At 40.0% G+C, this 13,962-nt stretch overlaps 1 protein-coding gene across 1 annotated transcript; it reads right to left on the bottom strand.

The window, feature by feature from the left end:
* Positions 1–758: 758 nt before the first annotated feature.
* On the bottom strand, positions 759–9,675 carry SPX (spexin hormone). Its single transcript, XM_059187509.1, has 6 exons — positions 9,670–9,675; positions 9,202–9,282; positions 8,968–9,025; positions 8,371–8,433; positions 7,139–7,222; positions 759–2,090 (listed from the first exon to the last, which is right to left on the bottom strand). The coding sequence occupies exons 1-6, from the start codon at positions 9,673–9,675 to the stop codon at positions 2,032–2,034; spliced, it is 351 nt and encodes a 116-aa protein (XP_059043492.1). The 3' UTR covers positions 759–2,031.
* Between the last annotated feature and the right edge of the window lie 4,287 nt (positions 9,676–13,962).

Below are 13,962 nucleotides of genomic sequence, written 5' to 3'. Positions count from 1 at the left end.
GATTTGGACACAAAGAGCCTAAGAGCAGCAGGAGCTGCGATCAGAGGGGCCACCAGTCCCACCTGGAGGTATTCTAGTAATGTGCCTTGTGGGCAGGTATTTCCCATTTTTAAAATATAAGGCATACAATTTGTTCACTTCAATTTTGAAAAAGATAGAAATAAAGAGAATTGCAAAGATATTCCAAGAGGGACAGAATGTTGTAGCAGGTGGGCATAGAGGCCTGTATACAACTACTATGCTTTTTTGTTGTTGTTGTTTTTTACAATTTTTTTTCATTTGCATGGGAAGGGGGATTGAGTGGGAGGAGGGGCAGAGGGAGTGGAGAAGCAGACTCCCCGCTGAGCAGGGAGCTTGACTCTCAGCCCCCCAGGTGGCCTGCACTTACTATGTTAATCAGCACATCTGTATGGCAGAACAACATCCAAGGAATTCAAGCACCTATCAATAATACTTGATATTATATACAATGCTAATAGTCTTCTAATATGACACTGAATTATTTTAATAGTTCTTGGTCATTTAGAAAGTTTTTAAAAACTTTGTTTTAGTGTGAAACACGTAAGATTGTTCTATTTAGTTGTGGGTAGAATTATTTCATATGTTTTAAAATAGTCTTGGAATAAGCATAATGTTTAAATAGCCAGTGTGTACACCTCTATGTCAGATGAGTAAAATCTCAATAAACTGGAAATATGCACTATCTAGAAAATCAACTTAAATCATAATAAATGACAAGTGCCTATTATGATACCACTTTTTTTTAATGTTAGCATTTTATTTTTGCAAGAGATCAGTGTTACAATTACTTGAATATAGCTTCATTATTCAATTACGATACAAGATACAGACAAATCTTATAAGCAGGGTTTTGACTTCATAACATAGTTAAATTGTAATTCCCAGGTACAGATCCATTCACATAAAGATATCCTTTAGCTACTGAATAATAGCTATATACTGATAACAATAAGAATTAACAATACTTACCACTTATGACATTTATCAATAACAATTCTCAACTAATTAGGTCAAAAAAATTAACATGTTGATCATATTGTAACTCCAAATAAATGGGTTATTATGCTCACTGTGGACGTGTGTGTGTGTGTGTGTGTGTGTGTGTGTGTGTGTGTATTTTTTCAGATAGTTTTAGAAGTTTTCAGAAGGAGCAGATGAGGCATATCACTGTGTACTGATGTTATCAGGGTGCCTTTATATAATGTTTTAATGTAAAATAAAGCCTAGAGTTCTAGTCAATTACAAGAAGCAGAGTCTTTGAGTCTGTTTAGCTGTGGAATAAGAGTTACCTCTGAAAAACTGGTTTGTTCCTTTTATACAATGTACCCAGAAACAGAGTGAGTCTCCATCTGCTTATTTCCCAGTGACTCCCTGAATTCAGGGAGATCCCCAAAGAGCACAAAGGGGAGATCCCCACTAGGGAAACTTCTACTGGCCTAACAGGTTCCCTCCTCCCCCTACTTTTAGCAACTACAGTGAAGTGTTCTTATCACGGGCTTCTCCCCAGTCACCTCCCTTCCCCTGCCCTTCTTAACAACTTACTCTAAAATGAACTAAGAGAATACACTCTGCTCTTTCCCCTCCAGCCTTGCTTCTCCCCTCAACCCCCATAGAGACTGGGGGGATGGGGGGAGGCAGAAAAAGAGAGGGAGATTTGCAGCTGAGTGCAGGACAATGCAAGGGTAAAGGAATGCAAAATCCAACAATTAAGACTCACTAGATCAAGGCAGATACTTGTAACAAATAGAAAACACACTCTAAAGAGTCTCTAGTCTTATAATTACAAATGGGAGTAAGATACATGGTGACCTAACAGGACCTGAAGCCCTGAAAGAAGGCCATGATGTTTCCAGCTAAGAACCCTACATTCTTTTGCTTCTGGAAAGGATAAAATTGGTTATGCATGTTCCTAACATTACAACTGAAGTAAAAAGGGTCCAAGGGCTTTATTTACATGGTTCATATTTTCAACAAGAATGGAACTGTATTTAAATATAACTTGGTCTACTTTCACCAGTTTAGTAGACTGTCTTCTAGGACTCTGGTTTGATCAAAGTTTTCTTCTCCAGCTGTAAGAAAAAAAGAAAAAGCACATAAAATAAACACACTTCTCTGTGTTTTAAAAGGGAAAAGGATAAGATGTAGAGAACCCTAAGAAATAAACATTTAGTTTCCTAAATTATGTTAACTCCTACACTTTGCTACTGAGAATCCAAAAAAGTGTGCTTTGATTATTTTGGTTTAAAAATCTTCCTCCTCAGCTCAAGACACATAGGGGAACTCACATTTCACATCTGACTCTCCAGAATGAATGAAACTATAATGTATTATGCTTGGTAGAAATCTGAAAAGCCTCATGTCCTGCTCTAAGTGTGCCCCTTCAGGTTTTTAAAATCCAGCACAAGAACCATTCAATTGCATCAAGGTACTGCCTCTCTATTTCCTGTTAATAATGCATCTTACTTGGGAAACATGACACAGGAACACTTTTGCTTATATTCTCTTATTAGGTGAGCTAGAATAGACCTGGGGAAGAAATGAGACAAAAGGAAAGGACACTTGTTAGCTGGACGGGATTGGAAAACTTTAGTACATGACGTATCACTTAGGGGCAGAGTGAGTAAGCAATCAGACTGTAGCATGTTCTGGGGACTGTAACAATGAGTAGAAGAGCTAAAACCTACCAGAGGTAGTGAGGGGAAGTTGCCAGAGGAGAATGCTTCTCCTAACTTTCTCCAAGGTTACCTCTATGTAAAACCACATTCCTTTAGTTAGTTACAGTATAATTTGCATGTCTGAGTTACATTTTAACCTGAATTGCTGGCATATTTTAGAATCCAACAAATGGTGGGCTGTTCTTTAAAGAAAAAAATATAACTCAATAAGAAGGGTATCTTTTAAAGTTTTTTTTTTTTTTTTTAAAGATTTTATCCATTCATCCGACAGAGAGAAATCACAAGTAGTTGGAGAGGCAGGCAAAGAGAGAGAGAGCATTGGTCACTAAAATAAAAACTCACTATATAAAATAAGGGCCTACTAATGCTTAGGGACTCTAGAATGAAAATAGTAAAGGTATTTAAAATAGTAATGAATATATCATATGGAAATCAAAAACATTTCCTTCAATTTAAACTAGTAGATTTTGTTTCCTTATTTCATCATCAGAACCAAGCTACTCTGGAAGCTTTAATGATCAAAAAATTACATTTATTTTCCAAAAAAAGACTTGAAATTGGGACCTATAATCACACACACTCTTCCCTAAAGTTTCTTCTTTTTAAATTTGAATTTGAGTTAGTTAACATATAGTGCAGGATTGCTTTTCTGGAGCCCTCCTTAAAGTTGCTAATGAAAATCCTTCTTCCCCTCTTAAAATTAACTTCTCCCCATTCCATTTTAGTTCACTTTTTTCCCCTCTTGATCCATACCTCTTCCCAGCAACCAAGTCTAAAACTTCCCTTTCGACCCATCTTCACCAGCACTCTCCTCCTACTGATTTCAACAAATAGTAAATAGTACTATAGTAACAGTAACTATTACTATACTATATAGTTATTACTATACTATAGTTATTACTATACTATATAGTTACTAATAGTTACTACTACTATACTATATACTATATATACTATATACTATATATACTATATACTACTGCTATGGTAGTAGTAACTATTACTATACTATATAGTATATATACTATATAGTATATACTATATATACTAATATATATATATATAACATATATATATGAATGAAACTATAATGTGTTATGCTTGGTAGAAATCTGAAAAGGCCTCATGTCCTGCTCTAAGTGTGCCCCTTCAGGTTTTTAAAATCCAGCACAAGAACCATTCAATTGCATCAAGGTATTGCCTCTCTATTTCCTGTTAATAATGCATCTTACTTGGGAAACATGACACAGGAACACTTTTGCTTATATACATATATTAAAAAATATATATATATATATACTAATATATACTATATACTAATATATACTATATATTATATACTATAGTATATATACTATATACTATAGTAATAGTTACTACTACTATAGTAGTATATATACTATATAGTATAGTAATAGTTAATATATATATATATATATATATATATATATATATAGTATAGTAATAGTTACTACTTCAACAATAGTAAATAGTACATTTACAAATAGTAAATGTACCGAATGTGGAATTTAGAAAAGATCACCTCGGCTGTAGCATCTTCTACCCATTAGCAACCATTTCTAACCTTTTCATTGCAAGAGCTCTGAGAGCCATGCTGGTTAGTACCTGCTTTCTTCTTTTCACAAATTCCTTCTAAACAAGGTTTCAGGAGGGGCATGGCAGTAGCAAGTAATATCACTGGACAGGAACTGAGCAGAAATCTTATGAACTGCTGCTCAATGACCTCTCATAGCCAGCACGATCTTCCTTTCCTATTGACTTCTGTTCTCTCATTAACTATTCTGCTACATGTGCTGCTTTCTGGAAATGCTGGTATCCTGGTTCTCCTCTTGCATTGCTGCCTTCTTCTTGGAATGTCCCTTCACTGATAGGACAGTCTTCCTTTAACCTTCATCTCTAGGTATTCTCTAAGGCAAATCCTTTATTATGTGCCTTTCTCTTGCTCTATTTGAGGCCTAGAAGAGATGTCCACTTTCATGATTTCAGCGTTTAGTAACTGGCTCTAAATTTCCAGTTGTTCCCATATTGGACTGATCATCAGAATCATTTGGGGGAACTTCTCAAGGATACAGATTCTGAGGTCATTCAAGTTTTACAGAATCATAATCTCTGGGTCTAAGGCTGAGAAAACTGTATTTTGAGTAAGCCTTCCAATTAACTCCAGTGGAGCCAGTCCATAGGCGGATAGTGGAGAACCGCTGACCTACACACTTTTACTCACTAGACCATTTCTGTTACCTCAAACCGAACCTTAATTATATCCACATAAATGTTCATTCATCACCAGTATCACCATTTCAAAATGTGCTGGACTCTGGATTCCCTTTTATACCTCCAGTAAACAGCTATCTATGTTATCCATTCTTCCTTCCAGGATCCCTCGGACTTGAGCTTCCCCACCGATTCCCATGACTGACAGCACCTCCCCTCCTCACTCCTGTGATGTCCTGTCATGTTCCTTGGCTTCTCCCTGATTCCCTTCTACGGGTCCCTTCCTCTTGGACACAATGCATTTGAGAGCTGGCATGGCATAATGGAGAGAGCTGTAGAGTCACATGGACCTGAGTTAAAATCCCAACATCCCAACATCACGAATGGTGTGACCTTGGGAAAGTAAACACACCTCATGAAGATTCCGTTTTCTGAACTAGGAAGTTTCACATCCATATCTGACACACAGCAGACCTTCCTATATTGTGGCTATTGTTACAGTTCTTATTGTTACTCCCTGTGCCATGATCAGATCCATCCTTCTTCACCACGTCATCCCTCTGCTGCCAATCCAGAAGGCATCTTCCTGATTCTCAGACAAAGAGTAAATTACATTCGTTCTTCACCCTAGTTCCAATAGATATCTGTTATGTAATAGTGGGCAATAATAATGGATAATAATGTGCTTACCTCCCAGGGTCACCATTAGGGTTAAATGTATTAATGCATATGACGTGCTGAGAACAGTGCTCGGCTCCTTGCATTGCAGTAACCCCACCACAACTATTAGCTCCAGGTAGTGGTAGTAATAGCAGGTAATCATTGTCCTAGCTCTAACATAACCACTCCTCCTGCATTCTGCTATTCCACTGACTGCTCACACTATTTTTTTTTTTTTTAAGATTTTATTTATTTATTTGAGAGAGCGCACATGGGAGCACAAGTGGGGGTGAGGGACAGAGAAAGAAGCAGGCTCCCCGCTGAATCCCAGGACCCCGGGATCATAACCTAAGCTGAAGGCAGATGTTTAACCGACTGAGCCACCCAAGCGCTCCTCACCCTATCTTTTTGCTACAAAGGTCGTTCTCATTCCTGCTTCCCCTTAATCTGGTTTCCTCTCTACCTGCTCTGTTTGCTGGTACCTAGCAGGCGTAAGGGCACATAATCCCATCTACCCCCACAGGGGTGCCAGCCTTGCTCTGAATTCAGAGGATACCCAATGCCAGTCTCTTGGATTTGCTTCTCATTGGTATCTTTTTCACAAGAAAACTATAAGTTTGAAGCCAGAAAGTAGCCTTTGCTCTCTTCTCCTTGCATGGCCCTCCCCATACGAGGCACTGAGGATATATATGTCTTCCCCCTCAGCATTAGTGTCAGAGCACTCGGCCAGCAGCAACCTGTGCTTTGACCACCAGACCACTTGCTATATATTTTTAAAATACTTAAACATTTAAATTATGTCACAAAATGGCATCATTACAATTTTTGAGAGGGAAAATTCTGGGTCTGTTTATTATGCTTTGATGACCTCTATTGTTAATAGTAATTAAAATTATGTACCTTGTTTCAATCGGGTCTCATAGCAATCCTGCACATGGGTATCATTATTCCATTTTACCAATATGAAACTAAGACTCAGTGTCATCCAGCTTGTAGAGCAGCAGAACCAGGATTCGAACCCTGGTATGTCCTCCAAAGCTTACATATTACCAAGATGCCTTAATTCAACTTGTGATTTCAGTAAGACATGGACAAAATGTCTCTATTTGAAAAGTACACCTAATCTTCATACAGAAGGAGCTGTATAATGGAAATTACACAGGCTTAGAATCAGAACTGGCCCATATCTATTAGGATGTACCAATAACATTGCTATGTATTCAAATAAAAATATTTCATTTTCAGCAATTTCATTTGGTTCCATCATTTGGTTCTAAATGAAATAATGTTACAGTAGGCTCTGGATTATGAAATTAATATGAAATTCCCCAGCATCATCAAAGAAATTTTTTTGTTCCTGGGGACTCTCCTTAGTGAGAAATGTACTAGTGTTTATACAATAAAAATGTCTGAGTTTCTGGAGTCAGAGGACAACTGTTAATTATATTTAAAAATCGGAATAAAGGCAACTTTGTTGTATTCAACACAGAATCCCAAAAGTAATCAAAGCTTCCCTGTCCCGCAGCTGAAAGGAGTCCCTAGACATGTACCTTCTTGTGGTTTCTGCAAGGAAGCCAAGAGCAGAGCTGCTGCCTCTCCAAGAGTTAGTAGCTGGGGATTTGGGCTGCGTCTTTCTGGAGAAACAAAAGCATGTACAGATTCTATTACCATTTAAGTACCCCTATTCTGATATGCTATAAATAGAAAAACCTTTATGAAATAGATTTTTGATCCCTTAGCAAAGCCTCCCCCCCCTCTATACAGAAGACTGATTTTTAGGAATTGAAACATTTTACACTACCTATAGATGTTACTTACAAATTGGTTATGGTATGTATTACAGGTATGGAAGAGAATTTAAACTACAGACTACAGAAAACAACATGAATGGAGGGTGGATTGAGATAAAGAACCCTGAATGATTTCACCCTTCAGAGCTTAAAATGGAATGTCTGGGCAGAAACATTTAGACGTAATGGGTACTCCTGGGAGCCTGGGCTACTTCCTCTCTTCTTCTGTCCAAAGCTGTTTGAAACAATAATCTGCATTCTTGGCCACGCATAAGGCTCATATCAGTCCCTGGCCCTATTCTTAATGGTCCCTACCTATTAACTATTTCTCTCTGTGTGTGTGTTTTAAGACTGTATTTATGTATTTGACAGACAGAGATCACAAGCAGGCAGAACATCGGGGTGTGGGGGAGCAGGCTCCCCTTTGAAGAGAGGGCCGAATGCGGGGCTTGATCCCAGGACGCTGGGAAGCCGAAGACAGAGGCTTTAACCCACTGAACCAGCCAGGGGCCCCATAACTATTTCTGCTTTTGAACGGCTTTATAGCCCCTTCTAGTAATGTAATAGTGGTGTACATTTGAAGTTTCCACGTAAACCAGTACTTTAATAACAACAAAAACATTTAAGAGGAAACCGTTTAAACATCTTGGCATAAACAGGGAGGTACATTTTGGGAGCAGTTGCACGGTTCTCGCTCCCCCTCCTTTACTCCTGTTAGGTGAACCCCCAGGCCTGTCCTGTCCTCGGATAACTCCCCCAGGACCTCTGCACCCCCGGCGGCCAGAGGGCGGTCCGAACGGCCCAGACCGAGTTCGGCTTTAGTGAGGGGCGCCGCCGCTGCCAGCTTAAGCTTGGCCCTGGCCGGCTCTACCCGAGGGCGGCCCCGGAGCCGCGTCCCTGCCGCTGTGAGCGGGGCGCGAGGCGCAGCGTGCCCGCCTGCTGGGTCCTGCTAGGGGTCGCCGCCCCAGTCTCCTCCTCCCTCGCTCACTCACCCGGCGGCGGGCGGTCGGAGAGGTCCTTCTTCCGGCTCTGGTCTGAGATGAAGCGACGCCCCTCTGCAAAGGCGAGACGCGGGGCTCAGCGCCTGCCGGGTGCTCAAAAACCGGGGTTAACTTGGGCTCCGCGCCAGGCGGCGGCGCCGCGGCAGGGGTCCCGGCGGGACTGCCTGCTTTCCCGCGCTCCCCCTGCAGCCCCGGGCTGGACCCGGAGCCCTGCGGGTGCCCTGCCCGCACCCTGCCCCTACGCTTGCCCGCGCCCTGCAGCGCCCTGTCCCCGCGCTTGCCCGCGCCCTGCCAGCCCCAGCGAATGGGTTCTGAGCAGTGGTCGGGTGCAAGGGTCCTTGCGGCGTTTCCCAGGCAAGAGCCAGCTACCCACCAGGTCAGAATGGAAAGGTTCTAATAATCAGGGAGACTTTCTCTTCCCTGCCAGACCCCCCCATCCCTTTTCTTTGACGGAGACCAGACTGACCTCGATTATTTAAGGGAACACACTCGATATTATTCTCTCCCCACACATCTATCCCATGGATTCATGCACCCCGAAGGTTCCTCCTTTATTGCTGTAGGAAAAGCAAAGTATTTGGAACATACGTGCACCCTTCAGATAGAGCATAGATTGAGGAGTCCAGTTCCGTCTCTCAAAGAGTCCCTACAACCCAGGGAGAAGAGAAAAGCAGTTAGTAAGACATTGTAGCGCAGTCCTCTGTTAGAAAAAAGAAAGGAAGAGAGGGAGGAAGGAAGGGAGAAGAAACAGAAGGAAGGAAAAGGGAAAGTAAGGAAGGGAAGAAACAACATCCAGGAGCCCCAGTTTTTGTGTTTGATTACCTGTGGCGCACTCCTGGAATTTCCCAAGAAAGAAAACACTAAGAGAAGAGCCAAGGTTGTTGCCACCAGACTTCTCAGTCTCTATAAGAAAAGAGCAAAGAAAGTACTTTCTTATGGGATCTTCTACTTCTGTGACACCTGGAAAATTACAAACTTCTTAACTTTTCCATGTGCTCTGTTTTAATAATACTCAGTATGTAGAGGAGAGGGGGATTACCGAGGCTGCCTTATAGTTAAACCACACAAGAATTCCCTTTAAAAAAAATTTTTAGAAATATGTTACTTTCATTACTTTGCCCAAAATGAGTAATCTTTTTTCAGCAAAATCAAATGATTCTGATATTTTAAGGTGTATTGTTTAAATATCATTTGGCCTATAAAATGCTTATTAAAGGTAAAATAGGTAAAAAGCTATAAAACTTTTCATAAACTGCTTAAAAGTCTCAAGTAAATAAAACTTTCACTTACCTTCATGTTCAGCTCCTTTCCAGAAACTGCAATAACTGTAACTTTACCTACCAGTTTTCTAATCTTGTTCTGAGACTGGGGCTTTTAAATCTTAGTGTCAACGACCCCTCCTGATCTTCACTAGAGTTAGGGAGTCCATAGGGACTTCTTGTCAGTATTCAAGATTGAGAGGATCTGACAATTTTCCCGGGGAGATTCATTTGCAGGAAGTAAAAAAATGATTGATGAGTGGACATCATTTATTTAGATACTGACCACATCAGCCAGGAGATATTAGGAATATATCGGCGTCATTGTTTTCGCCTTTCCCGCTAGCTTCTCAATTTATTCTTAGTAGTAGAGAAAATGATTAACAAGCCTGAGTTGAATCAAAAGTAAACAAAGAAAGTAAGCAAACTTGTCTTGGGTATCTTGTTATGAAGCTGATGACTGACTAAACATGAATCTTTGAAATAGAAAGGTTAGGGAATCTCAGTGGAATTCCACATCATTCCTTCACTTCCGTACCCATTCAATTATTTAACAAACATTTATTGAATCCCTACTATGTATCAGACATTTCTCCTTCTAGGTGAAGAGACAGTCATGCATTAAAAGGACACTGTCTCTGCCGTGATCAAGCTTATCTTCTAGTCAGGGGAGAACTTCTGTAAACTGTAAACTAGTCAACAGGTAAATAAGGTAATTTTAAGATGTTTTAAATGCTTTATAAAGCAAAAATAAGTGAGGTGATGTGATAAGTAGTGGAATACTATAGGGAAGGTAGCAGTTGAGAGGTTTCTGGAAAAATCAGGTAGAGTCAGACATGAGATGAATCAGAGTGAGAATTAGGATAATAGGAGGAAAAAAGAAAAATGAAATTTTGGGATGGCAAAGAGCTTGGCTTGTTTGAGGAATAGGGAGACCAATGAGGCCAAACTGAGTGGTCATGGGGTGATAAGGGAGAGTAATTTGAAATGAGGTCATAGAGGAAGAAATGGTTCATATGGAAACATTATAAGCAAAGGATAATGATGGCTTAGACTTAGGAAGGACTTGCAGGAAATTGAGAACTGTAGATGAATTTGGGATAAGGTAGGAGGTATAAATTGGAGGTATAAAATTTAGAACCTGTGGTTAAATGGGATATAAATGTATAAGAAAAATAAATCAAGGATGAGTCTTGGGTTTCTGGCTTAAACACTGTGTATGATAAAGCCATTTACCGAAATTGGGAGACTTCATAATGAGCCAGTTTAGAGAGAGGAATTAAATTGAATATTAAAATTAAAATATACATTAAGGATCTAAATTGAAGTGTGAAGTAGGCAGTTGGAAATGCAAAACTCTACAGAGCTCAGCAAAGAGGCCACCAGCCTACAGCTTTTTTTCTAAAGGCAGAAATGGTCAAATTTAAGAATTGTAAGAATTTTAAGGCAGGAAATGGATTGGGATTGAACGAGAACAGTTTGAGAGTGAATGGAATTAAAGAAGCGAATCAGGAACAGAGCTATGAAAACAAACATGCAGAGATGAGCAGAGGGAGAGCCAGCTAAGCAAGTTGAAGTGAAGCTATCAGAAAGAAAAGAGAAATTCCTGGAGACCATGAGGCCGTGGAAACCAGCCGAATATTCATTGACCCTGAGAGGTCACAGTAGATGAGCACCAAGAAGTGTGCACTGGATTTGGAAATACAATCATTTTTGAGAACATAAGCTATACAGGAGTGGGTTGAAAGTGAAGAGGATATGAGGAAATAAAGACAAGGGCAGATAGCATTTTAAAGTTAGCTTCACTACATTTCACTGAAAGGGGGAAAGGAAAAATGAATTTTTTTTTAAAGATAAATACTTGAGTGTGGTGGAAGTATGTTACTATTTTTTTGACCTTTCAGTAACAACTGGACCCTTTCATTTTTAGGGAATTCCTAAAATTCCTTAAGTTATGAATTATGGCATTATGAATCTTGGTGGGAGGCAGAACCTGACTTCTGTTCTACAAGGCGGAAATGTCAGACACACATTTTCCCGGCCTCCCTTTCAGGAAGGGTGCTGGCATGTGACACAGTCTTCACCAATGAGACAGACCCACTTGGATGGGAAGTCTGGAGCTAGGATGGAGGAAACTGGGACTCAGGAGAGACATTTTCTGATGCAGCTGCGGTTGTGGTAGGCTTGAGTTTGCAGGGGCAATACGGCCTATGGTGCTTATGTCTGACTGCAGGATGGGGAAACCAACTGCAGTGTCCGACTAAAATCAGGTTAGTTGGTTTCTCCTGATGACAACTAACAAACCATTTGCAGAACATGTATGCTGATGGTGATGCCTCAGAGCCTCCTTCCCAGGGCTGGGGGATCATGACCTGAGCCTAAGGTAGGAACTTAACCGTCTAAACCACTGAAACTCTGCATTTCTAATAAACTCCCGGGATGGACGCTGATGGATGTTAAGCCACTGATCATAGGACATTTTGAGTAGTAAGGCTTTAGAGGATGTAGGTGATAAAAATGGAACTTCAGAGTCTCTGTGGCTGAGAGAATGGTTACCATAGAAATATTAAGGAGTATGGGGAGAGAACAGATAAATTTGATTAGGGATTGAAGTTTGAGGGGCTGATGATATCTATCTGCAAATACTCATGTAAGAGAGATTGCGATTTGGGTGCTTGATATTTAGACTTGCCAGCCTGTGAAGACATGAGGTTTGGTTAGTAAATGAGAGTGAAATACAGAAAATTGTCTATACGTAGAAACTTGTGGAATATTTACTCCCTTTATTTATTTATTTTTTAAAGATTTTACTTATTTATTTGACAGAGAGAGAGATCACAAGCAGGCAGAGAGGCAGAGAGAGAGAGAGGGAAGCAGGCACCTCACTGAGCAGAAAGCCCGATGTGGGGCTCAATCCCAGCACCCTGAGATCATGACCCAAGCCGAAGGCAGAAGCTTAACCCACTGAGCCACCCAAGTACCCCTATTTACTTCCTTTAAAGCATAAGTCAAGCAAGAAGGAGCCAAAGCTGTTACTGTAGTGTTTCCCACAATCTTAGAAGACAGGAAAGAATAAAAACCATGGACTAATAGCTTAACACGAAAACTGAATAAAATCTTAACATTTCTTTAAATATCAGACTTCAGAATTTTAGGATTAAATTTCAAGGGATTATAGCAACTTCCAAAAAAAGGGCAATAAAAGAAATAAAATTATATATGGGTTTGTTTCAAACCAACTCGTAAGTGAAACCCAACCGCTAGGTCACCTAACAAATAAGCAAAATGCCTATTTCCCCCTTCCCATACCAAAAACACATAAACATTTTAGAAAAGAGGACAGGAAAATGAATCACCAAAAAAACCATGTTTTGAATTTACAATTTTAAGGAAAAGGCATAATGTGGTTTGTTTATAAAAGTTTAGCTAATGAATTCACAAGAACATGCTTTACGTCAAAGCTGCCATTTTCAGCATAATATGCACAAATGAGGAGAATGGTTTTGACATATTATCAATATTGTAGTCTTATCAAAAGCAACATGCTAGAATGCATTTGTCTAAAATGGCATTGCCTCCTAATACAATTTTGTTAAATCACAACACTTTAGGACTTAAACAGGTCCAAACTTAGAGATGTGTGAAGAGAACCTCTTGACGGATAAAACCACTGAATTTTGTTCTGCTGATGTTATGACCAGGCAGTGGGCACTGGACAAATTAAGATACACCTTTTTTTAAAGGCATATTCAATGGAGACCATTTTGCCTATAACAGTTCTTTCAGTTGACTGAATTGTGCCCAAGTCCATTTACACAATAATGGTCATTGTTTAAATTGTATTTTACAAGGTTAGTGATTATTGTGTTTACATAGAAAACACTCCTATCTCAGGTCATTACCTGGATAATGGCTGTTATGATAATAAAAGATCCAAATTACTCCTTTGATGACAGAGGATTTGGGTATAATATGAATGAAGTCATTGGATTATTCTCCTAACTTTGCTTTATTCTATGCTAGGGCGGGTGGGTCTGTCCCATAGGCCTGCCAGCTGTCTCACAAATAGAAGAAGTCACTTCCTCAAAGGGCTACCTGTCATTCAGGGGCACAGAGAAGGCCTGCTCTCCAAAATAAAACTTCCCACTCATTGGTCAGCATCTACAGTCTTCCTCCTCCAGGCTTTGAATCTCGAAAACCTCTCTTCTTGTAATCAAAGACTTTAAACAAGTGGAAGGTTCTATGAGAGGACAAGGATGGACCAGCTGTTTTGCTATAGTGAGTCAAGAGTGATATGACAGAGGTGACCCTTTGATTAGAGAGC

This window comes from Mustela lutreola, chromosome 8 (genome assembly GCF_030435805.1).
Source record: "Mustela lutreola isolate mMusLut2 chromosome 8, mMusLut2.pri, whole genome shotgun sequence".
NCBI lineage: Eukaryota > Metazoa > Chordata > Mammalia > Carnivora > Mustelidae > Mustela > Mustela lutreola.
Note: the sequence above shows the minus strand (reverse complement) of the source record. Positions and strands in the feature narration are given on the sequence as shown.